Source organism: Marmota monax, unplaced genomic scaffold (genome assembly GCF_021218885.2).
Source record: "Marmota monax isolate L192 unplaced genomic scaffold, Marmota_monax_Labrador192_F-V1.1 WCK01_AAM20220418_F8-fsc00031, whole genome shotgun sequence".
NCBI classification, from domain to species: Eukaryota; Metazoa; Chordata; class Mammalia; order Rodentia; family Sciuridae; genus Marmota; species Marmota monax.
Window position 1 is genome coordinate 133,710 of NW_026695197.1, and position 26,675 is coordinate 160,384.

Genomic DNA, 26,675 nt, shown 5'->3' on the forward strand with positions numbered 1-26,675 from the left:
AACTCCAAAGAGGGGTCACATTTCAACCTGGGCATGAGATTGGGACAGCCTGCTGTTTTATAGGGAAGCACTGAGATCAATGAAACGTAAAGACTAAAAGGAAGACCTGAAGCTTCCCTTCAACCACAGGACTGGCATCTATCTAGCTTCCCAGCAGATCTTCCCTGAGGAAGGAATTAGCAGCAAGGAGACTCTGGTCCAAACCCACAGGAAGGGGATTTCCAGGCCACAGAAAGACCATCGGGAATAAGGTGGATGTTCACTTCTGATGCTCAATATCCCCCTACTTTCATAAAAAGGAATTTCTATCAACATGTTACCTGTTACCTATCCTCTCTATGTTCATTTTCCTCACAATACAAAAGGATACCTACCCGCCTAGGTTGACCATGAGAACTATCAAAACAATATTTGTAGAATACATCTCTAACAAATCTCATCTACTCACCATAAAGACCCATGGAGGCTCTGTACTACTTTGAGATTTTGATAATCATTTTATGTAGCCAAAGACTTTTCTTAATTCTTCTTCCTCAAAACAAAAATGGATCCACAAGATAATATGCTATTATTCATCTATAACATGTTTTCAGTCTCCACTGAAGCATTAAAATATTTACTTCTCTCCACTAATTTTTTTATAGTATCTCTTCTTAGTTTCCCAGTCCAAACTAACAAGATTAATATGTTCAACAAATAGGAAGAACTCAAATAAATAAACTCCTAAGAGTAGAAGTACTGAAAAAAAAAAAAAAAAAAAAACTAGAGACACGGAAAGCTCACTTCATGCCAACCACTGTGCTAGTAAATCCATATCTCATTTAATTCTCCCAGCCTGAGGCTGGGACTGGTACTAGGTCTGAGACTGGCAAGGAATCACAGAGCTGGTAAGCAGAATCTATCCAGGAATGTTAAATCCCCTCTCGAAGCTTCTGATGGTAATTGGCTTTGGAACACAGAAAAGTTCTTGAGGCAAACCAATAGCTACAGTTCAAATACTCTACAATAGTAGTTCTCAACTAGGAGGGGGAGTTGACCCCAGGGAACATCTGGCAATATCTAAACACATTCTTGGGTATGTGCTTTGGAGTGGGGTGCTAACTGGTTTCTGGTGGGTGGAAATCAAGGATGCCGCCAACCTTTCTACCATTCCCAAGACAAGATCTACAACAAAGAAGAATCCAGCCTAACATATCAATATAGCCAAGGTTAAGGAATACTGTATACAGTGACTTAAGGAAAAGGAGCATCCATCTCACCATTTAACAAGCTGCATAGGTGAGAAGCGCACTATTTCTTCAAATAGCCCATAAAATTCTTGCTGGGACACCCTCCTTTCCCAAAAGCCAAAACTCAGCCCCTGTGGTATATTCCAACATTAACTGATCACTCTGCCAGGCCCAGGAAGCAGCTCTAGAAATTGAAAAAAGAGGAAATCTCTCCCCTCAGCAAGTTCACAGTGGACATAAAGAAGAGGTTGTAAATAACACACATTTCCCTATATCCGAACAGCTGGTCACCTAGCTCTTGCTATAAACATAATAAATAGTATCTCCTATTTTCTATAAAGCAGTAAATATTTTAGGCTTTGCAGGCCATGGGGATCCCTACTGAAAGTGCCCAGCTTTACTACTGAAATGCAAAAGCAGCGTTAGACAACCAGAAAACACGTGAGCATGGCCATGTTCACTCCAATAAAATTTTACTTAAGAGCACTGGAACTTGAATTTCACTTAATTGCGAAGTGTCAAAAATATTATTTTCCTTTTTTTGAAAAACCATTTGAACATTTAAAAATGTGTAAATCATTCTTGACCATACCAAAACAGGCCATAGGACTAGAGGTTACAGATTCTTGGAATAGTATAAATTTTATACAACGTTGCAATCTCACTTAATTCTCACAAGAGTCCCCAAGGAGAGAAAAATTATCAGCATTTTAGAAATAAGCCAATAGGTTCTCTCACACAGTGAGATACCTCACATCCAAGGAGAGGAAGAGGAAGGACTCCGTAGTCTTTCAAAGTACAACAAATAATTACGATTCTCTCCAGAAACATGTACTAAATGTCCATGGTACTGCAAACAGAATAAGACCCAGCCCCTGCCCTTATGGAGATCAGGCTGAATGATGCAGAGGTTATAAGAAGGGCCCAGGGAAGAGGGTCAGAGCACCCCAAGCAGAGTCCTGGTGTAGCAAGGTGGGGGAGGAGGTGGGGGCAGGAAAGCCATACCAGGCACTCACTGCTTAAGTTAAAATGAGGCAGCAAGAAAGAGGATAGCGCCCGGGAATTATAATGAGTTCAGTGTCGCTGGAGTCCAAGAAGCAAGTCAAGAGTTGAAGCTGGAGAGTTAGTTGGGGTTAGATGGTAGATGGCTGGGGGCTTGGGGTTATTCCACTGGTTACAGGGAGAGGAAAAGAAACCAGGAGAGTAACAGATAGATTGTATTCAAGAGAGAATCCTCTGACTGCTTTGTGGGAAATAGGGTGGGTGACAAGTGACAGCCAGGAGACACCTTAGGACACAGACTTAAATCAGGGCAGGGGCTGCAGGGATGGAGAAGGGGCAGATTTTTATCAATATGCAGACAATGAAAATCAATAGGGCTGAGAGCAGGGAGTCACAGTGGGAGGGAGGGAGGAAATGATGTCCTCCCCCCTATTTCCAGCTGAGTGACTGTGAACACGAGTGCCACAAACTAGAAAAGATAATCGCAAAATTATAATGCCAGGAACAAAGGGCTAAAGAAGCAGAAAGAAGGGGATGATAAATCTGCCCGTGGAAGTCAAAGGAGATTCCATAGCTAAAGTAACATTTAGGCCCTGACTTTAGAGATGATTAAAAATTTGCCAAGAGAAAGAAGAGGAAGTTGAAAAGAGCGTCCCAGGCAAAAAGGTACAGCAGAACAAAGCCCCTGTTGATTTATGTGGAGCTTGCTGTTCACCAGAACAACGCCCATGTGGCCGCTTCATTCGCTGCCTATTTGGGGTCTCTAGAAACAATGATTTTCATTTAACCCTTGGAAATCTGACCTCAATAATTAGTAATTCTAGCTTTTTCGTGTGTGTGTGTGTGTGTGCTTCCTCCCGGCTTTCTGCATCGTGAAACTCTAATGAGACACTCCAGTGTCTTCATAAAACTGCAACTCAGATACTGAAGACTGGGTATACCATGTGCCAGACGTGAAACTTCCGACAGACTCAGAGCTGTATGCTGAGCTCCTGCCTGAGAAGGGACAGTGGAGTGCTTGGAGCTTGGACTTCTAATATTTCCCACTGCCTGATGCTGAATGCCAGCCATCAGTACTGTCCATGAGACCCTGGAAAAGCCATGGTTCCCCCAACTGTACAAGAAAGATAGCACGTAGGCATAGGGCAGCTGCGAGGATTCGTGAGTCAACATGTGTAAAGCTCTCAGAAGAGTGCCTGGCGCCAGGTCATTCAATGTATCAGCTATGAGTCACAGTGGTCCCAATACCATTAGGTCACCAAGGATCTGGCTTGTGGTATGTCTGTCACATACCCTAGCACACCATTGGGGACATCTGTTTAAGATACAGATTCTTGGAACCCAAGACTCACTACCAAAGAATCTCAAGGAATGTGATAGATAAGCCTGAACATTTAACAAGTGTCCTTGTCCATGTGGGAACACACATCCAGCTCTCATCTCCACCTCCAGAATCCTTTCTAAATTCCAGAGACAGTGCTCCAACATTTCAGCCCCAGTCTTCAAGTCTTAATAACTTGGCAACAAAATGGAATAAAGAAAACATGACTTACTGGGCACAGTGGCACATGCTTGTAATCCCAGCAAGTAGGGAGGCTGAGGCAGGAGGATTGCAAGGCCAGTCTCAGCAACTTAGACCTTATCTCATGATTTTAAAAAAAAAGGGGGGGGGGTGCTGGGAATGCAATTCAGTGGTTAAGTGATCCTGGATTCACTCCCCACTACTCATTGTGCCCATTTTGTTACTGGAAAACGATGCCTTTTGGTTGTGTGGTTTTGTTCTTAAAGGGGACATCACCCCATCACTGCCCATCCTTAAAGTGATTCATCCTTAAAATGACAAGCATTGGGCAAGTCCTCGCAGACTACCAGGGCGAAATTCCTGCTGGTCAGAGGATCTGAACTCATTTAGTGCCGCTCCCTGCTCTTACACAATCAGCTCACCTATCTTGAGTTTCAATTTCCTCTTACAAGTATTTGCTCTACTCTTCCCGGGCTGAAGATCGACCTCCTTGTCTAAAAAGGCAGGAGTGTAATAGGAGTTGAGGAGTTCTGCTTGCCTGTGGGTATTAGTCTCTCTAGTTCTGAACTTGGCGGTGACATGGTTTTTTGTTCTTGTTAAATTTTTTTTCCATACTGCCTCAATCCTGTGAGCTTTCAAGCCCTGAGTCCATGACTTTTTTAGGTTCCTGTTATGAGTATTCTTTTTTATACTCCTCCTTGGTCACTGGATCTTGCTTTCCAATTTCCTCCAAGTCACTCCTAAATCCAACCTCTTAAATACTCCATGTGAAGCCCACAATGGACTGGCTCTTGTCTGCTTGCCTCTCCACTTTCTTCTTGATCAAGATCGTTTATGACTATTGGCTAAAAAAATGTCAGCCCACACCCAGAAAGAATCATTATCTTTTCTTTCTAGTTGGGATGACTGCTTAACTAAAGCCTAAACTATGTTATCACACCTCTTCATCCATCACAGGTTTTACAAAAAGCATCCTTCTCTTCCTTTTTCCCTATCAGATATTCTATGGGCATAATCTAATAACAAGTAGATTATCCTGCAGCAGATGATCAAATGCAGGCAACAAAGCTGAAGCCAATTTCAATGTGTTTGCTGTCCTTCCTCTTTATGAAAAGAAAGGCAGTTCTACGGGCACAGAGTTAAGACTGAGAGGTGTGTGGCAAACCTGCTTAGGTTTAAATTCAGCCCCCTGCCCATGACCTGTATGACCTTGACAAGCTATATAACATTATCTATGCCTGGGCTTATTCCTCTACAATAAGAATAATAACAAATAATAGTTAAAAGTGCAAACTTTGCACAAAGTCCTGAGTTCAATCCCCAACACCACACAAACACACACAAAAAAGGTGCAGGCTTTGTAGGATTATTGTAAAGAGTATAAAAGGGCTTAAAAATAATTCCTGATTCACTGCAAAACAAGGGATAACTATTATCATGTTTTCGATACTGTTTTTTGTTATGGAGACCTTATCTCTTTGCTTTGTAAGTATCTGAGGAATATTTTAAAAGAAAAAAGGTAGGAGGACTGGGACTCTATTAGCTTAGTGGTAGAGCAATGCTTAGCATGAAAAAGCCCTGGGTGCAATCCCTGGTAGCCCAAACAAAACAAAACGAAAAGTAGGAAGATTATAAAGAAATCAAGTTCACAGGAAAGTAAAAAAAAAAAAAAAATCAGTTCACAAACCTGAATTAAAAAAGCACAAGTGGGATTCTTTTGATAATATGTGATTTGTGGGTTAAAGTTAGGGGGCAGCAAAGGGAGGGGAAATGACCATGGCAGTACTTTTATTGTGCAGGGATGTCTTCCAGATGATGTAGGCAAGTGTAAACAATTAACTAAGGCACTGTTAAAGTGGTTAGTTGGGTGCATGGCAACAGAATAATGGAACTTTTCAAGACCAATTCCGCATGACTAATTTTTTTTATTTTTTAATCCAATTTATCATCATAAAATTGCATTTGCCAAATTCTCTACATTTCACAGGATTCCATCCATGATGTTGGAGGTTGTGCTAAGAAGATTATTCAAGAGCTCCTGTCACTCTTTAAAGATTTCCTCTGTGTCAGTAATGCCATTGATGACACTTTGAATTTCATACCCCTGAAAACACGCTTAAAATGTGCAGCTTAACCCTGAACGACTTCAATATTTTTGTCTTGTCATGATTCTGGAGGGAGAGCACAGCATTTTGCACAGGTTCTTTGACACTGTGCCTTCCTGATGCACTCTAGACAAGTTCAGGTGCAAAGAATACCTATCCAAAACCCACCTAGTGATTTCTTACTTTGCTTCCACTGTATGACTCGGATGTGTACACAGATATCTCAAGTATTCACTTCTTATTTTTCCGATTGCCATTTCTTTTACTCAAGTAGAGACAAAGAATCTAGCCAAATCATAGCATTGGTGCTAGCACAGGAACCTGACAACCCAGCAGAAATTAACTCTCAGCCAGTAGATAGCACTACAACACCTCAATGGACAGAAGTCTGAGTCCAACATATAAAATGTGGTTTAGAGTGGAGCTTACTAAAGCTTAGAACAATATGTAAACCTACATTAAATGTGGGTTGGGTCAGGGAGATCTGTGCAATGCCATACCTACTCTGTCTAGGTGAAGGGAGGCTTCCCAGGCTTCCAGGCTTCATGAAGGGGCCTCAAAAGACAGAAGCTTAACATGAAGAGTAGCAGAAGGTTAATGGAACGAGTAGCAACAATGCACCTACAGATTCAGCTGGCTTCAATGAAAGTTTGACACAATCATTAGATAGTGGTGCAGACAGCTGTGCTATTAAATTTCCATTAAAAGTTCTAGAAGTGCCTATGGCAATTCCAGAAGAGATGGTCAAACCCCGCTTAGATTGATTCTGTCCCATCAACTCATTACACTGCCAGAGACTGCAACATGCTTATATGTAATATTCAAAATGTCATCAAATATACTTGGCATTAGACTGCACTTACGATCAACTTGGGAATTCTTTCAAATAAATACAATGAATATCAATAAGTGCCAATACTCATTGAGTGTTTGTGATGGCATGAAGGTATCTACAATGCCTTCCATGCATGATAACCTAAACAAAGCCCCTAACAACCCCATGGGGTAGGTACAATTAGTAGAGCCATTTTTCAGGCAAGGAAACAAATGGAGGAAATTGCCCTCAGTCATTTTAGCTAGTCAACTTGGGGATGGTATTCAACCCACCACCAAAGAACTCTATCACCTTTAACCCTGCATAGCCACCAAAAAATGTCACCAGGGAAGCATCCATGAACAATGACACCTAATACCTAATTGGCTGAGGGCTAGTCATTATCCTTTGTGAAATCAGACCAAGTGAAAAATCTGCCTTCTTCCATGATTAACAGTTCCCAGAATACAATGATCACATACAATATGTCATGTCACATAACACAGGATATATGACAATAAAATACTTTCAATGTTCATGATGGAAAGAACTGAAGTGAAAAGGTGGTCTGACCAAAACTTCTAAAACAGCTTCATTGTTAAGTGATCCAAATCAAAGCCCAAAGCCCAAGTCTCCTTACACTGAGATTCCTCTAAAAGTACACATGGAAAATTATAAGTATCTGTCATGGCTAGTGTATTAATTTCCAGTGGCAATTCGGATGAGAGAATAATTACAGTCTGTGATAAACTCCTTGTACACTTTCTGTACTCTGAAGTTCCTCACATTCATGTAATTAGGCCTGATTCACAAAACCTGGAGCATGGTTTCACTTTTTTAAAAACAGTTGCAGATGTTTATCGTCCCCAAAACTCTGATTTAATTTGAATAGCTAGCCATAGTGAATATTTACTTAATTCTGGGTCCTTGATAAGATAAACACAACATAATTATAACATTATTCTTATGAGAAAATATCTTTTATGGCACAGCTTCCAAAAATGCACTTCAGTGAAAGGAGGGCAGTGTCAGTAACTTGGAGTTCAAAACCATTTCTTAACTTGCTCCAGAAGCAACATCCTGTCTAGTGGAGTTCTAATAGATCAAGCCATAAGAAGCAAATGCACAAGCCCTGCACGCTAACTGAGGGGCTGCCGGGCTCAGAGCCAGTTCCAGTTTCAACCCAATGGCCAAGGACTAGCGGTTTCCATCCATGGATATTGTGAATGACTTAAGTCTGGCCATTTCTGAGCGGCAGTTCTCAAAATATAGGTATGTACCTCTAGGAGTCCCCAAATCCTTCCAGGGGATCTGCAAAGGCCAAACTACTTCCATAATATCCTAATGTTACTTTAATTTTCCACTCTCATTCTCTCGGAAGGGTAAAGTAGACTTTTCCATAGGCCATGTGACGTGTGATACTTTAACACAGTAAATGCAGAAGCAGATAAGTTCTGTCTTAACATTTAGCCAGACAATAAATAAGCTGAAAAATGTAGAAGCATAACATTACTCCTCTTCCTCCTCGTTTTATATTTCTGTACAGTGTGGTCATTTTTCATAAAAATTAGTACTTACATAACACAGGCAATGGTTTAATATTTTTAAATGAATTAATAAGCATCATAATTTCTCTATAGAAATTGATATTGATAGACATTACCCACATTATAAAAATTCACTGGAGAATTCAATAATTTTTAAGAGTGTAAGAGAGTCTTGAGACTAAACAGTTTGTGAACTCTTGCGCTAGAAAACACAGGGATGGACTGAATTTGCCTGAAGGCTGCATCTGAAAGAACAATCTGGACAGCTGGTGCCCAACCTGTCCCCTATACCTCCCACTTGGGAGTCACAGGCCCTCGGAAAACAAGTGTGGTGATCTCATTTTCCATGCTGGGAGTTCGCAGATCCCCTACAGTGTTTTGGGGGAGGGGTGCATTTGGGATTCTGGGATTCAGTTTCAGCAAGGAGATGTGCCCACAGGGCAGTGCCCACGCCCTCCAGCCTTGCACTTATCCAAACCATGGTGGTATCTGCCTATCCTGTCTCCTGACTCTTCTGACTTATTTTCACTTGCTTCAAAACTCAGGCAGGGAGGAGAGGTCTTATTCAGTGGGCCCCTTCAAGTGGTGAACTATCTGGGGATATTATTGAGAAGAAAAGAGGAAGTCCAGTACTGGAGGAAAGACTGGGACTTCTGGCAGAGGAAACGGGTGCATGACTCAGGCCCTGCATGTTTTTCAACTTGGTGGTTTGCAGCCTTGATTGTGCACTGCGGCTGGTTTTTATAGTTGGGCAGGTGGCTTTTAACATCAAGAGACTTTAATTCCTAAACCACAGGGTGTTTTGATCTTTCCGTGTGACCACAACTTAGGGTGGTTTATTCTTCAGAAAAGTGGCTGTTAGAGAAGTAGGACCTAGAACAAAAATAGTGGACTTTGGGATAGGCCACAAGGTCTCGGAAAAAGAGTCAGGATGCACAGTAACCTTAACCAATGATACATACACACATCTGGGCAAGAGCTGCTGCAGCCTGGCCTTGACAAGGAGCTGAGGGAGTTCAGACTTCTGGAGTTGCCCCCAACCACATTAAGCAGGGGCCAATGAGGTACAGAAAAACAAGGTAACTTCAATATCTACTGCCTAAAGACTAGTGAGCAGTACAGTATTTACAATTTATTAAATGATAACGAGCTCAAGAACCCTAGCAAGAATCTCACTGTAAATTATTTCTTTTTTGAATTTTATTTTTTAAATTTATTTATTTATTTATTCTAATTAGATATATATAACAGCAGAATGCATTTGGATTCATTGTACACAATTGCAACACAACATTTCATTTCTCTGGTTGTATAGGATGTAGCGTCCCATCATACATGAACCTAGGGTAATGATGTCCATCTCATTCCACCATCTTTCCTGCCCCCTTTGCCCAATCAAAGTTCCTCCATTTTACTCATGTAAATCATTTCTGACAAGTCTATGAGAGCTGCAAAGCATTGGCCTGCCTCAGCTTCAAATGTCACTCTGCATTCAGGAAAAGGAGCTCACATCTTGAATTGTCATGGCTTGACCACAGGCTCAAGGGCCAGCACCCATCAAGTGGTCTGGATGGCCTTTATAAATGAAAGAGAAATCTAGTCTTGCAAAAGGCCTGCTTTTGGCCAAAACAAGCCCATGAATGGCATGGAAAGGGCCAGCATGGCAAGAGATTGAAAACACCCTGCTCCCGAGAGAGCTTATCACTAGTCACCCAGAGATGGAGCCCACACTGGTGCCAGCAGGACTGTCAGACTCAAGCAGTTTGAAAGCAAAGGAGGTCGGAATGTGCTGGTTGTGAACTGAAACTCAACTGGGAGAGACATCCAGTGGGAGGTCAAGCTTAGCACCTGGGTTGGGTGAGAGGAAGGGGGAATCCACATGTGCACACCGTTCTCTTTCAGAAAGGTGACATTTGGGTTACTGCTACCATAGTTCAAGGTTCAGAAATGACCGATGGTACCCATCTTTTCTGATGCTTAGACCTTCCAGCATCCAAGAAAGGCTGAAACCGAGAACATTTTCTCAGCCCATACTTAGCCCTTCCCCCAGATGGCATGGCCTCTCTTTCTACTAAGATCTTTGAAACATGTAGCATAGGTTGCAAAAACCAGTTTTGTGTGCGCTAACTCTTCCAAGAGCAGGTACTGGTTTGCCTTCTAACTCTGTGATCATGTGAGATGCCCCATTAGGATCTGGGACTCGAAAAGTGAAGCTATAGCTCTTTTAAGACATCAAAAAGTTGAGAGAAAGACGATCTTGACAGACATCTCTACCTTTGGAAGAGTCATCTTGCTTTGGCATGAGCCCACAGGTTAAAAATCATGAACTCAATGGCTATTTCAAAATCTGGGTTCGATGGCATAGAACCCTTATTCTCTACTTCCAAGTAGTAGAAATTACACTAGCAACAATACTTGTGAGCTCTATCTACCTCATTGGTGAGTTTGGATAAAACAATCAGCATACAGAATAAAGCCAATCAGTTCAAGTATTGTTATGTTGCAGTTCTTAAAGGGCAACACACCCGGTAAAATGGTCCAAATCCTGCACTGTCAAAAATGGAAGATAATGGGTAACTGGAAACATCTACCCCACATTCCCCAACCTTGTCCTTATCAGAAAAAAAAAAGTTATATTTTGTTCTCATTTGAATTTAGATGGATGAGAAGTACTATTTTTATACCCTTTCAAAGACAACAAAATTATTTAAAAAATCACAATCTTACTTAGTGCTCCAAGGCTCGGACTAAAAGATCAAAAGGAAGTCATGCCAAATAGCATGGCTGTGCCACCAGCAAGGCCATAGCCATGAGCCCTTTAGGCTGGCTTGATGCTCAGGGCCTGAGAGCAAACAATCAGGGGAAGCCAAGGGCTGAGAACAGAAAGTTACATGTACTCCTGGATTACTGAGTGAGTACAGTTCTGGGACAAACTACTGTAAGATCAGGAGGAACAGTAGTTTATAGAAGGAACCACAAATCATTCATTAGATCCTTGCATCTATTTAAGTCAGCACCAAAGAGCTATATGGCCATTCACAGGAATCGCTTGCTTCCGTGGTAATCTATCTTGCACTGAACTCAATCTGTTAGATCTTCCCATTCATTAGGTTAAAGTTATCTCCCAGAAACTGAGATCCTTTAAGTCTTCATTCTAAAGTTCAAATCCAGTGCTGAGGGAGTGGTGGGGGATCTATCTAGAATGCATGAGGTCCTAGCTTCCATTCCCAGCACCATAAAAACTAAAAAAGCCCAAATCCTTTTGTTTCCATTGGGTTTAGTGTTTTGCAGATTTCCAAGGAACTTCTTGAGTAATTACCAGAAAGGTGTAACTCAGTTCAAGCCCTCTGCCACCTCTTTGCTAGCCGTGTGTTTTGGCGTGAGTGGTTTTAACCTGGCTCTGGTTCAGATGTTTGTGAAGCAGATAATGGTAACAATGACCATCTATAACAATGCCTACCTATCTGCAGGGAAAATAGGTGAGGTTAGATTACATGAAACAATGCAGGTGAAGGGCTTATTCTGGCACACAGTAAACACAGTGAGCAAATACTAGATTCAATCAGTTTTCAAGAAGACTCGTAATCCTTGGAAACACCTTCATACAAGCCATGAAGGAAGATGCTAGGCAAAGGGAATGGCCAGCAAGGCCAAGCTACAGGGAAGCTATGAATTTTATCCAAGAGGCGAGTGTTCACTTGACTGACGGAAAAAAAGACAAAACAAACATAAAAAACAAACATAAACCCATCTTCAAACTCAATAACCAGGAAAATTCAAATTAAACATACAAACAAACAAACAAAAAGAGCTACTACTATACAGTCCTTTAAAAAAATTAGTTTGATTATAATGAGTATCTAAAATTATGGGGAAAAGGTATGCATGAAGTGCTGGTGGACCAATTCAGAAAACACTCTTTCATTGGCTAGTAAAGATAAACATGGGGCTGGGACTGTAGCTTAGTGGTAGAGCATTTGCCTAGCATGTGTAAGGCACTGGGTCTGATCCTCAGCACCAATAAAAATAAATAAATACATCTACAACTAAAAATACAAAAAAAAAAGATGAATATGTGCATGGCTTGCCATCCAGCAATTCTACTCATAGGTACAGGTACAGAGTAGAAAAGTGCTCTCACACTGGGGCTAGACACAGGAATACTCAGAATACTGTGGACTTACTGAGTCAGAAGCTCAAGGGGAAAGGTTTGTTTTAGCAAGTTTCCTGATGATTCTAGCATAAGCTAAAGTTTGAAAAACACAGCCCCAGAGTATTCAGGGCATTCTTGGTATCCCAGGTGACATGTATAGGAATGTTGATAGCAGCAAAAATCTGAAATTACACACCCAGGTCCAGCGACAATAAACCAAATAAGCAAGCTTATACCATATCTATAGCAAGCAACGCTCGCTCTGCATTAAGGAAATGAACAAATTATAGCTTCAGGACTCAACTGAATGAATCTTACCAGCATAATGCTGAATAGAAAGAGCAAATCACAGAAAAATACATGACTTTATGTACATATATATATATACACACACATATGAGCTTGACACATTTATACATCTATGCATGAGATATATACATATATAAAACATTTCTCTATATGTACATATTTAAAGAATTATATACATAGATGACTAAGCTATAAAAGAAAGCAATTAATAAATATTAGAAAAATCAGGATCATAGTTATCTCTGGGAGGAAGAAGGAAAATGGGAGCAGTATTCTGGGGACTTCCAAGGTAGGGGCAATATTCTATTTCTTAACCTGGCTCGTAGTTAATACGAATATATTTATATAATTTATTCTCAAGTGTATATGTGTGCCTTATATATTTTTACTGTACAATATTTCAAATCAAAGTTTTCAAAAAGGGTTATCTTAGAACATACAAAAAAGAATAGAAATATGAATCAAGTTACTTTAGTTTTTTCTTTTTTTAACTTGAATTCAAATACATATTAAACCTGGGAGGGCAAGCTCTGACATCTGTCTACTTGCATGTGAATTCCAGCACTGTCACTGAACAAAAGAAACAAGGACACATGAGCTAACCCATCCATGTTTGGTGTCCTCATATATAAAATGAGTATAATGCTTTAGAAAATTAAATAAATTAATACATGTTTACATGCTTAGAACTGTACCTAGAACATAGCAATTTGGCAAAAATAATAGCTATTATTAGGGTGGAATTATATGAAGCTAAAAGCAACATTTCCTGTATTTAATTGCCAACAAATCAGCATCTATGAGAAGAATGATTCCACCTTCACTTTTTGCAGATGCTGTGCTGATACCATCTACTCAACCCTCTCCTCTATGGGGTCCTCAATGTTATGTTAAATGTATTCAGAGATTGCATAACTCCGGTTCCAGTCTAGTCTCAATACAAACATACATATACATGTGTACATGCATGCATGAGTCCATGCCAGGATATTCAAGAATTAAATCAAAAAAGGAAGAGATCTAGAAGAAGACACCAGAACAATTCCTGCCCAATTGCCTACTACTTCCAAATCAAATCACTAGCAGAATAACACTCTATATACATTAATCCTTTTCCCTAATTATATAGGTGGTGGCATTGTATCAACCTAGGTAACATCTGTTAGAATTTAAGAAGGGTTGTTAAAATATGTTCCTTTCAATTATGGTTTCCAAGGGTGGTCCAAGGAACACTGGTGATAGGTCATCCGTGCAGAGCTTAAGTCAGCCAGCTATAATATTGAATATAGAACAAAGCCTTCACACATTAAGACCTTAAATTTACCCAAATAATTACATTTCCCTTGACTGTGTTTGTATAAAACAAATGGTACTGACCAGGTCCCCAAATTTTCAAAGATCTAACATGTCACTCACTGCATTAAAGTACTTTTCTATCACACATAGACCCATTTACTTGCATTGTAATGGTAATACTGATTATCCATGGTAATCCATGGTAATACTGATTATCCCCACTTCATAAATGGGCATACTAAGTGACAGAAATGTCTTATATGTTGGCAACATTCACAAGACAAACAGATGTCAGAGCCAGGGAACCAATGCAGGACCTCTAGCTCCAGAGTGCTCTTTCTTTACCAATTGCCTCCCTAGGCTCTCACATCAGGTCAACTGAATAAAGAACAAAGATAGTGATCCCAAAAGACATAGAAATCTTATGCTTCATAAAGAAAGCTTTTCAGTTAAAAAAATAGAAATTTTATTTGATAAATGAGAAAAATTTGTTGTCGTGTGTATGTATGTTATAGATATATAAAATCTTAGGAAAAAAAATAAAGCAAGACCCCCTACTTCACACCACATACAAAAATAAATTTCATGGAAGTAAAATATCTAAATGTAAAAATATAAATAAAGTAAAATTTGATATAGCATGAAGTTTCAGAAAGCTGTCAGTTTATATCTTGGCTCTCCCACTAGAGTAGTATTTCAGAAAAACATTATATATATATATATTTTTTTTTAAATGATGAAGAATCAACATTAAGTAAAATATGAAATTGAAATCTTGACAATACCCATTACACATGCAAATACAGTAATAAAAAGCATAACCAATTTTCAAAAATTATTTTAATTTCATCCTAAAATATTGTAAATAATCTGCAGAGTAATCCATTATTATCTACATTTAAATATACCACAATTTCCCTTTAAAACAAAGCCCCATCAAGAAGGTCTCAAATAAAGGGAAAGACCATAAACCAAACCATGCGTTTAACTTAGTTTCACTTACAAGGTACTGAAATCAATTTATAAATTAAATCAATGGTTATGACATTTGTCCCCAAAGGTTTTTATTTACCTGTCAGAGAAGATAGAACTGTAAATAAAATTTAATACTGAAAGTATACACGCTGTATATAAACAATTACTTCTATGGTTAAAAGAACATAAATAATGTGTACAGGCTAAAGCAAGCTTAAATAAAAACTATATATCAATAAGCTAAGTCCACAAAAGAGTACAATCTTCTTAAATATAGTAAAATAAAGTCCATGCATGTAAGAATATAAATAAATTAGAGCTGTCTTGAAGCAAACAAACCTCTGGTGGGCAATTAACTATGGAATTTAATTTCTTCATCATTGGTTGGGCACAGACTCCTCCATCTACCCTCCAGACCTAACATGGACCCATTATAAGCAAAGAGAAAGGCCTCAAGAAAGAAGGATCTCTGCCAGGCATGGTGGTACACACCTGTAATCCCAGCAGCTCAGGAGGCTGAAGCAGGAGGATTGCAAGTTCAAAGCCAGCCTCAGAAATTTATGGAGGTCCTGAGCAACTTGGCAAGATCCTGTCTCTAAAAAGGGCAGGGGGTGTGGCACTTAACCACGGAGCCACAATATCAAAACAAAAAGAAAAGAAAAAGAGAGAGAGAGAGATCCCTGGACAAGGATGAGCACTTTGCAACCCTCCCAACTTCTCAAATCGTTTTTTGCTACCCCCTCATGCCCCACAGATCTTCTGGGGATTAAACCTTGGAGTGCTTAACCAATAACCTACATCACCAGCCTTTTTAAGTTTTCTGTTTTGAAACAGGGTGGCACTATGTTGCTGAGAATGGCCTGGAATTTGTGATCCTCCTGCCTCAGCCTCCCATGTCTCTGGATTATAGGTGTGCACCATTTTGCTCTGCTAACTCAGATCTTTAAAAAAAAAAAAAAAAAAAAGCTACACAAATGCAAAAGAGGGTCAACTGTACCCAAATGTATGCTGAAAAGCCAGAAAACTAACAGTGTGGGCATTATAAGCCCCTTTGTGGAAGCTTTATGAAATTAAAAGCCTGAATAAAACACTGGGTAGGCCTTTGCTGAAAATTGGGTCACCAGTAAGCTCAGAGAAGGTATTAAGAAGCATCATAAATAGATTAGAATCTGTTAACACCCAAGTCTCCTGCATGGAAACTTCCAGTCAGAAAGATATTTAGTTCTTTGCTTCTAGTCTCTTTCTGATAAAAGGAAGGGCAAGAAAGGCTGCAACTTAACAGAATCCCAAATGTCTTTGGCTCCTGGCTTCAGCAATATTGGCCAATTACCAGACTACAGAAAAAGACATCCGAATAGGAAAACACACAAAAGGTGTTAGCGGCTTGACACCACAAATATACAAGTGACCTTTAATTGCAATGTAACAATTAATCTTTTCTATTATCAATTTTCAACTTCCTTAACCTCCCAGATATTTCTAGAGTGCCCATGAATCTTTCTTAATTTTGAGACTGTACAAGTATACATGACAGAAATATATGATTTCACGCATTACCTGGAAGATATCAAATACAAAACAATATGGTGCATGATTTCATAATTACAAGAAAAAAGCAACAATAATCTATGTTGTTAGAAAGCAAGTAAATGGTTACTATTGGGGGATGGTTAAAGTTGGAAGGGGGTGCTCCTAGGTTGCTGGTAAAGTTGTTCTCATTCAATGTTGATAAAACATTATGTTCAGTTTAGGAACATTTAGTAGAATGCTCATTTATATGTGCAATTTCCTGAAATGCATTTGATGTTTCCATAAAATAAATGTGTGTGTGCATGTATGCATATATGTGTGTGTATGATCTGAATTTTGAATTCCATTAAATATGAGGCTGCAAGATATTAGAACCTAATCTTTGAGAAGTTGATACCAAATAGCTTCTACCAGGCAGGGATGAATGTCAGAAAGCTACAAAAGCCAATATTCTGGCTTTACACAACAAACTTTATTTACTGGACCATGAAGTCATAAAAAATGAACTTCAGACATGGAACCTTTGTGTTAACCAATTAAGACAACAAAGGACCAAAAAAAAAAAAAAATTAAATGGTCACAATCTCTATTTCAAGAGTTACATTAAGCAGGCATGGATTACATCCTTATTTAACTTAATAAAATGAATTGTTTCTTAGTAATTTAAGTTTCACTTAATAACTTCCCAACCAACTAATAAACATTTTGTGCAAGATTACAGTATTACAGACAAGTCAAGTATATCCATTCACCGACAATAGGTCAAGATGCAAATAAAACAGTTCTAGGTTTTCTCAACAGCAAACAAATGAGTGTCTGTTAGTTACTCCACAGAATATTTACAGGAAATTTTCATTATTTGTAGTAAATCCTGTTGAGATGCAGACATACATATTTTAAAAGACACCAAATAACTTCATTTGTGGGGGAAAATAAGGTAATTCAAAATATTCAAACATGGAAATGTGCCATTCAACATAAACACATTTCAAAAATTGGTGGAGTCTCTTGAATTTATTTTCACAGTGAAAGGATTTTCAAAAAACCATGTGTAGTCTATAGACTAAGAGTTTATAGGCTCTTAGAGAGGAACTTAAGTTTGAGGATTCACCCAAATATATATATATATATTTATATTATTTTTGAAGCTGGGTACATTGGCTCGTGTCTGTAATTCCAGTTACTCAGGAGGCTGAGGCAGGAGAATCTCAAGTTCAAGGACAGCCTCAGAAACTTAGGGAGACTTTGTCTTTAAATAAATAAATAAATGGGCTGGAGGGGTACTTCATTGATAAGAGTGTCCCTGGGTTCAATCCCCAGTACTGTGCAAATATAATACATAAATTTCCTGAGCATTTCTCAGCATGTTATTTATTGATCAACACAACTTGAAAACTTTCAAAAATGGGTTATGAGTCATTTTGTTCAGTTTCTTCTTCTTTCTCCAACAGAACTTTTAAAAGGTGAACAAACATCTTCATTAAGCATTACGTTTTGGCTTCAAACACCAAAAGAAAGCAAAATATTTAAGGTCAAGATTAAATAGAGAGTGTAACTCAAGAGTTACTATAGAAAATAAAACATCTAACTCAGAAGAAAGGAACTGAAACTGTTCACGTAATATCCATTCCCTAAGTAGTAGATAAAAAGGGCTGTAGCATGACAAAGGGGAAGAATTCTGTGCTCTGGAGTTGAGTTCAACTTTACTATGACAGTTTGGATTTCCAAATTGTCTAATTTCCAGTTCCACCATCTCTAAGACAGAAATAGAACCATCTATCTCAGAGGGTTATAGAAATGATGAACTGAAAGAACATGAAATTACATATATTTAATTTTTAAGCTTTAATACTAACAGTAGTTTTTTAAAACGTTCTGAAGTGGCAGCAAATATCTAAACTTTTAACAGTTTTCTGATATATGTGTTCTTCTGAATTACCCAAATGACCTACTGTCAACTACTAAATACAAAATATATTGTGAAATGCTGTAAAATTGCAGATGTGGGGAAAAAAATTAAAATGGCAATCCTTACAATCCTTAGTACAAATAATAAAATCAAAGTCCAATATTCTATGTAAAGAAGGTTGAATAGTCAGGCTGAGCTTGATGGTACAGGCCTGTAATCCTAGTCGCTCAAGAGGCTGAGGCAGGAGGATCACAAGTACAAAGCCAGCCTCAGTAGCTTAATGAAGTCCTAAACAACTCAGCAAGACCCCGGCATCAAAAAAGGAAAAATAAAATTTAATAAACTCAAATTTTATTTTAATAATGAGGAAAAATCGTTATTTTGCATTTCCAGTTCCCAAATTTTTGGAATAATAAAGATTCCAAGTTATGCCTCTTAATTTTTTTAACTAATTCTTTCATTCACCAAAATGTTAAATAATTTATTGGAATGCACAGAGAATCAGGGTATAAATGTCTTAAATTATGAAGGCCACATATATTTTTAAAAAATTAGCACAAACTCTAATGTTAAAATTATAATTACAATATGTAGTAGTATGTAAGTGCAGCACTAAGAAGCCAGTCTGCCTTCCTCCCTTCCTTCTTTCTAGCATGTGCATGCATATTCTGTGAATGAAAACCTTAGAACAGATCATGGATCAAGCCTCTCTCCAAGTTACTTTTTATGCATGTCATTATTATATTTATAATAGCACCTCCTTTTAAGTAACTCAAGCTGTTTTAAAAATATTACACAACAAATTCTCTACTTGGAAAATTCCAAGTTGAACTGTTAACTTGAAAATCAAGGCAGTCACTAGACCAGAATATCTAATTCCTATATTAACCGTTTTTTTGTACATCAACTTCCAGAGATACCAGTAAGGTCGATTTCGGACTACACATCCACCATGAGAATAGATGAAAAATCAATATTCTCCCCAAATGGTCAGTCAGGGGAATGTAATAAGAACTATCACAATGGTTTAACCAAAAAATAAAACCATGGAGAGTACAATATGGTCCTTCTAAGAGGTCAACATGGAAACTTAATCAATTATGTAGCCTATCTTCCTTTGGACCTACTTAGAGTTCAGCCACCTATAGGTTCTTCTAATTTAACTTCAGAGGGTTCTAATGATAGTTTAGGTCATCATGAGCTTACTTATATTCTTCTTCAATTTTCTATTCTTCAGTTACATCCAGTTCGTTGGCATTCACAAGCCTGAAACCTCACTGATTATTTTGGCTGGCCTCCTGTGTTGTTTTTCTAGGTACACAGCTATTCTCCAAACATGGGATGATTTAATGAACAACTTTTTGAAGGCAAAGTAGGAAGTCTAAATGTGCCATTCAGTAGGAGTTCTCAAATCTGGATGGACATTACACCATATTTTATCAAATCATTTCTAACTGATAGACATTCAGAAATCAACTAATCCAATCTTGTGATCAGAAATAATGCCTCAATAAATATTTCCTATAGGAATACCTATAGAAAAGTAACTAGAGAAGGACTAGGACAAAGGGTGATAGTTTTATTGCTGAGCCATATCACTCAATTCATTAGGCTCTATGGAGGCTATATTCTCCCAAACATAGAGCCTAAAAGCAATAAAATGTGTAATTTTTATTCTCAGTAACACTACTTTCTTTAAATCTACCTCCCTTACCCAAAATAGTTTAACTTTTACTGATAAAAGCAGCCCAGTTAATAAAGAAAATTTTAATTTAAAAAAAATACAGATGATTTTTAACCCATTGTGCATGATAAACCATTGTTAAATATTACCAAGCCTTCAAAAAAATCACTTTCTATTCCTCCAAGTTTCTGAAAATTCACATATTGTGGGTGCAAATTAGTCATTCCAAAATCTTTGAAGAGATATTTGAGATATTTTCAAACAACACCAAAATCACATAACTGGAAAATCCATTAAGGACCAACTAATCTTACCAGGACCAAGATTTTACTGTTGAAGAAAATGAGGTCACAGGACTTTAAGAGAAGAGATCACATCTGCACCAGATTTGAAATCCAGGATTCCTACCCTTAACACTAGCTCCTGCCCTTGATACTATAAGAGCAGCTCATTTGCACTAGTTATATTCATGATGCCCAAACTATTTGTCATTACACACACAAAATAATCAATCAAGTATTGACACATGCCAAACTGTACTGGATGTTGCAGGAGACACATTTGTAGATACCATCCCTCAATATATGTGTCATTCATGTGTGTGTATATAGAGAGAGAGAGAGAAAGGGGGGGGGGGGGACATACCTACATACACATGCAAACCAAGGGCTCTGAATGCTGTCATTTCACCTATTCTCATGGTGCCTGTGTATTCTGAAGTGGACCACACATAAGGAAGTAGAATGAGTACTTAAGAGTAACAAAAAATAATACACTGAGCAAGACTACTTATGTGTAAACTAAATTCTTTTGAAAAACAAACTTTAACATAAGTCATGATCTTTAAATCCATCTTTCAAAAGGTCCCATTTATCTTCTGAATTTGCTTTATTTTGCCTACTCTATCACTTTACATATATAGAAGATATGGCTCTTAATAAAATATTAATTGGCATATGCCTCTTTTCCAGCATAAACACTGTTGTTTAATTAAAACGTTTCCTGATATCTCACTAAACATAAAATTAGTAGTTGCTTAAGTAGATATAATTTCTCAAAAATATTAAAAATAAAATTTTATTAGGAAAAACACAGATACATGGGACATAAATAATGACTTGTTGCTACAAATTATGTTTTACTTTGTAGGTTTTTACCCAACCTGAATATATTTGTATATTTGATTTCTAAAAGGTGGACTGATGACAGATATAAAATACTTATTCAAATAACAAAATCCAAATTTCCAATTCATCATACTTTTAAATGATTGATAAAATTCACTGCCAAGTCTAAGAAGTGCTTAAACTTGATTACTTTTTGTATTTGAGCCAAAAGAACAAATTTGAATAATGTTAACTTGGGCAAAAATGGTAGCATGTATACACAAACACTACACTTCTCAAATAACAGCTCTGATTTTCCCTGAAAAAAAAAATCCACTCTTCTAACTTGAAAATATCCCCTTGAAAACAGGATGGAGATCTGAGTCACTTAGGATTTAAAAAGAAAAAAGAAGCAGCAACATTTTACAGCAAGATTAACTGTTGCTTTAAATCTTGACATTTTCCGATTAATAACCCTAAAAGCTTAATGAGGCACAACAGATTTAAGAATTGAAAATTTTTAATGAAAAAGAAAATTAAAAATAGTTTGGTGCAGTATACTGTCACCAAAATAATTTTCCAGGAAGACTTATCTATATGCAAAAATTGAAAATTTAAAAAAGAATTTCCTCTTATAAAGTCTCATTTTGAGTTTCTGGAAGAAGGTCAGGGCAGACTTCCATGCAGGTACAAAAATGAAAAGGTATACTCTATATATTCTGAACTTGTTTTTGGAGAATGTGTGTGTGTATATATTCATCTACTAAACATCTGCCCATAATGCATTTTAGGGTATGCTAATTATTATTTTTCAAATCACATCTAGTGAATTTGTACTGGACCACCTATTAGGAATAAAGACATGCACCAAGATATGAAAGCATCAAGATATACACAACTACGTTCTATAAGTAAAATAAACTATGACTACAAACTAAGTTAATTCTTCTTAAGTTAAAAGACAGATGGAAAAACAAACAAACACTGAGAATGAATAAATGTTTTATACTTCAAATGATTACTGAATTCCATATTTTCACATCCTAAAATAAAGCTTCTTTCTTTTTAATGTGTTCCCTGTGTTAATATAGCAATCACTTTATAGTCTGCACATAACAGGTGAAAAATAGGTATGATTTATGCATCTTCTTTTTTATGGTACTCAAAAGAATCAAAACCAAGGTTTATATAAGACTAAGAATCTAAAATTTCTATGAACATTGTATTGTCCTAGTTGTCTCACATCCCATTCAAGTGTGTTTAGATTAGAACAATGGGCTAAGCAATTAAGATGTGAACTAGAAAAACAAAACAAGTTTCTAATATAGTAATTACTGGGTTGGTAGTAGAAATAAAACTGATTTTTTCTCTAACGATAAGCCTATGTAAGTATTTGAAAGTCACTTGTATAACTTAAAAAGAAAGCTAAGCATAACTTTGTCAGATAAAGTTTTATCATGTAACCAGTTAAGTTTAACATTCAAAAAAATTTTTAATGTAAAGGACAATGGTAACATCTTAAGTTAAAATTAGGAAGAACATAGGAAATCTTGAAGCTGAATATCAAATGTAAAACTGACTAGAATTATGTAAATCTAGATTAACAATAAACTAATAAAGAATCTCTCAAAGTGAATCAAGGATCATGGACACTTCCGTTAGAATTAAAAGCACAGAGGTCTCTGAACATTCAAGTATGTTTAACTTGTCTGAGGAAAAAAAAAGGTTGTTTTTTATCTACACTAATAACCTGCCCATTCTCTTTTCTAAAATATTTGGCTGCTTAGTCTGGACTGAAGAAAGGTAGACTTTAATAGCAGATGACTGCAGAGGAGCCACGTTCACCTTGCAGATAGATCTGCATAGTGCTCGGTTATAAAGCAGACTGTTCACTTAAAGTCATTTCTAATCTGAGTTGTACAAACCACATGGTGCACTTAACCCCCAAACTCACCTTACATAAACTCTCTTGCCTCCATTCTTAATGACCTTTCAAGCCATTCAATGTTACTGCTCACCCTGCACTCATGATAGAAGACTGACAAGAGACTTGATGACCAAGTTACAATGTCCTCCCTTGTGAAGGTTTATAAAAGTCAACAGCAGTACAGAAGAAACCAAGAAAGAATATACATGGGAATATACTGTTTTCTAATGTTTACATATAATATTTTTAAAATACTTAAAAAATTATGTCCAAAATTCACTCCTGACTTCAAGGCAGATACATAAAAGAGGAATTGAGATTGTTTTACATTTTTACTTTCCAGGGTATTAACGACCAACAAATACCTACTACTACCCTAACTTCACCGCACAGTATTCAATTAGAACCTACACTTTTGATGAAACTTTTGGGAAAATAACTATGTACTGCTGGATTCACACTCAAGGTCTGTCGTTTGTAAATAAGTAAGACCACTCGAGGTATGAAAAATCGTTTCTTGATTTATGACATCTCCTTTGTTAAAAGACAAATATGATCTACATAGAATTCTTAACTTTGTCTTGCCTTCCCTTTAACTTAAAACATTCTGAAGTAGCACTTCTTTCTTTCTTCTCCTGCAGCTTAACCTCTTTCAAAACCCCCATTTTTTAAAGAAGAAACAATAAATGAAGTGACAGTAGGTGAAAGAATGAGGAGTGTGCGCTGGAAGAATAAAGGGCGGTTTTATAACAGGAGGTACTTTTGTTATCAAGTGACTGGCAGGTCTCCTCCTCCAAGTTAGAAAAAAAAATTCCATCCACTCCCCAAAACTGCAGAGGCCAAAAATGTCTAGTCTAATAGTTCTAAAATCTCACAGTCAGGGAGAGTGGGGGGTAGGGGGAATGGAGACCTTCGAGTGGGGGAAGCAGGAGAGAAAGACCAGCAGGAGAGGAAAGAACAAAAGGAGAAACCCAAGACTGGGGAAATGAATGATCCGGACCCTGCGGCCTAGGAGCGGGAGCTAGGGAAAGCCCAGCTGCAAAGTGAGAGTGCAAGACTTCAAGAGCAAAGAGCGGAGTGGGGCAGGGCCTGGCGAGCCGCACCATGGCGCACCATGGACAGGGCTCAGCGCTGCCGCGGCCCACACCCCTCTAGGGGGCGGCGGGAGAAAGCTCCAGAGACCGCGGGCGCCGGCCCAGTCCCAACACGACGCCCGCAGCTCCTGGCGGCAGGGACGCGCCAGCCCCTGACCCAAGAAGACCATGGAAGGGGGCGATCCTCACCATCTGTCCCCACCTTCCACTCCCACTCCCCGAGCAGTGGCACTTCCGAGCCGCGCCCGCACTTGTCTGGGCCGCCACCCGCTAGGCCACCCCACCCCCAGATGGCTGCTGCGCACTGGTCTCCAGGACAGATTCCCTGCCCGCGGCGAGGATGGACACACCCCTTTCTTTCAGCCTCCTCTGGGCTCCACTGTAGAGGAGGGCAAACAAGAGACCCCAACGTAGCCCCTGCTATGCACGATGGTCGCGGCCAGGACTAAGCAAGAATGTCCTCCAGGGATCCGGCTGGCGGTTGGAACGGGCTGGGGGGCACGATCCGGCCGGACACCTCAAGAAAGTTGGGCAGAGGGCCGGGCTGGGGGCCAGCGGCGCGGAGCGTCAAGGGAACCTGAGACCTGCCTGGAGCAGGTGTTTCCTGCCGCGTTGAAGCCTCCTAATACAGAGTCAATGAAAATGCTCGCCGGCGCTCTCAAGAGTAAGAAAAGTGAGGAAAGCTCCAAGCTCTGCGCCCCGGGGACACTATCCAGGCAGAGGCAACCGGACAGAGCCAGATAAATAGTACCCGCGTAACGGAACTTCTCCCCGCTCCGCCCGCTACCCGTGTGCGGGTCCGGAGTGTGGGAGCTGAGGCACCGGCCCGCAAACACTCCGTGGGGGTAGGGGGCGAGACTTTCTTTCCAGGTGGACCAACACATTGAATTGTGAGGGCAAAAGAAGAAAAAGAATAAGAGGCAACTCTAGGTTGGGGTAAAGACAATAGGACAACAGAGCCCTTGGGCACCAGGCTGCGCACGGGTGCCAGGGTGGGGTGGGGTGGAAGCAAGTCCCGTAACTAAGACACCAGAGTGAGAATTTCTATTGCAAACTCGCAACCCGTCCCTTAAGAGGAAAGATTTGGAGCAAAGTGCAATGCGAGGGGCGAGAAGCACAGAAGACTGCAAAACCTGGGAGTTATCCTGCCTCTCGCTTGGGCTGCCTGGGGACATCCCGCACGAGCTCACCGGGCCCCGAAGGAGAAGCAAAGGGGGCCCGTGATCGACCCCTCCAGCCCTTCCTGAGGAGGCGCGTAAGAACAGCTGGCCCCGGCAGCTCTGCCCCTGCACCCGGCCAGAGCCTCGTGCCTGCGCAGTTCCCGGCAACGCGGTGCGGCACCTCCCTTCCCGGGTGCGCAGCCCGGCCCCGCAGCGGCGCGGGGAACAAAGGGACCCGGCGCCGCCCTCCCCACCCCGCCCGCAGCCCGACCCGCGGGGACCGCCGTGTACCTGAAGCAGGGCCGCCAGCAGCGGCAGCAGGGTCCGCGGCGCTCCCGCTATCCGGCACATGGAGGCGGAGAGGGGCCGAGCGAGGAGCCGGAGGCGGCGGCGGAGGCAGCGGCAGCACCAACAGCGGCGCGGAGAGACGGCTCCAGGCAGTTTCCACCCCCTTCCCTTCCCCTCCCCACCCCACCCCCTTCTCCGCTGCTCTCCTCTCCCCGCCAATGGAGAGCGAGCTGATGACAAATAGCGGGCCGCGGAGTCCGCGGGACTCGCACCAGGAGTAATAAAACAGACCGAGAGATCAAGGAGCTGGGGAGGGGGCGGGGAGAAGGGCGGGCGGGGGTGCGTGTGAGTGTGTATGAGTGTGTGCGTGTGTGTGTGTGTGTGTGTGTGTAGGCGGCCGCGGTGGCAGCGCAGGCGGCTCTGCTTCGGCCCGGCGCGCAGCGGAAGCCGCTAGGGATGCAGCGGCGGGGACCTTGGCCAGTGTTGGATGCGGAGGTGGAAGTGGAGCGGATGGCGCTCCCCAGGAGCTCCTCAACGCGAGGTTTCGGGCTCCTGGTTTTGCTTCCTCTGGGTCTCCTCTCCAGGGCCGCTCAGTGCGACGAAGATGCGGGGGAGAGCGCCGTGGGGAGGGCGCTCTGGGCCGTGCGCTCTTTGCCCACAAAGGGCAGCAATCCCGCTGCCCTTGCCTCTGCGTGGAGACCGAGGGCCGCTTTTTGGCTCCCCTTCCCCGTCCCCTGGCGAGTTGGAGACTGTTCTCCGGCCTCGGCCGCGTAGGGGTGACGCCGAAAGCCGGCACGGCTGCTACCGCCGCGGCTCCGTCCCGCGCAGCTGTCGCTGCGGCCGCCCCTGCTGCCTGTGCGCCGGCACCCGCCCGCCGATCCACTCCCAACGCCGCTCACTCGCGCGCGCCGCCCCCCGCCGCTGCCAGCGCACCCCGCTCGGCCTCCGCCAGCGCGATCTGGGCGAGCCGCCGCCTCCACCGCTCTCCCGCGCTCGCCGCACGCGCTGCCTGGTTGCGCGGCCCG

The 26,675-nt window shown here is 40.5% G+C and overlaps 1 protein-coding gene across 1 annotated transcript in view; it reads right to left on the bottom strand.

The window, feature by feature from the left end:
• Cdh2 (cadherin 2) overlaps nt 1–26,097 on the bottom strand; it is a 151,428-nt gene extending 125,331 nt beyond the window's left edge. The window contains exon 1 of the mRNA XM_046428321.2: nt 25,654–26,097. Coding sequence (XP_046284277.2) covers nt 25,654–25,713 — 60 coding nt within the window. The 5' untranslated portion in view covers nt 25,714–26,097. The remainder of the gene's footprint in view (nt 1–25,653) is intronic.
• Nucleotides 26,098–26,675: the final 578 nt, after the last annotated feature.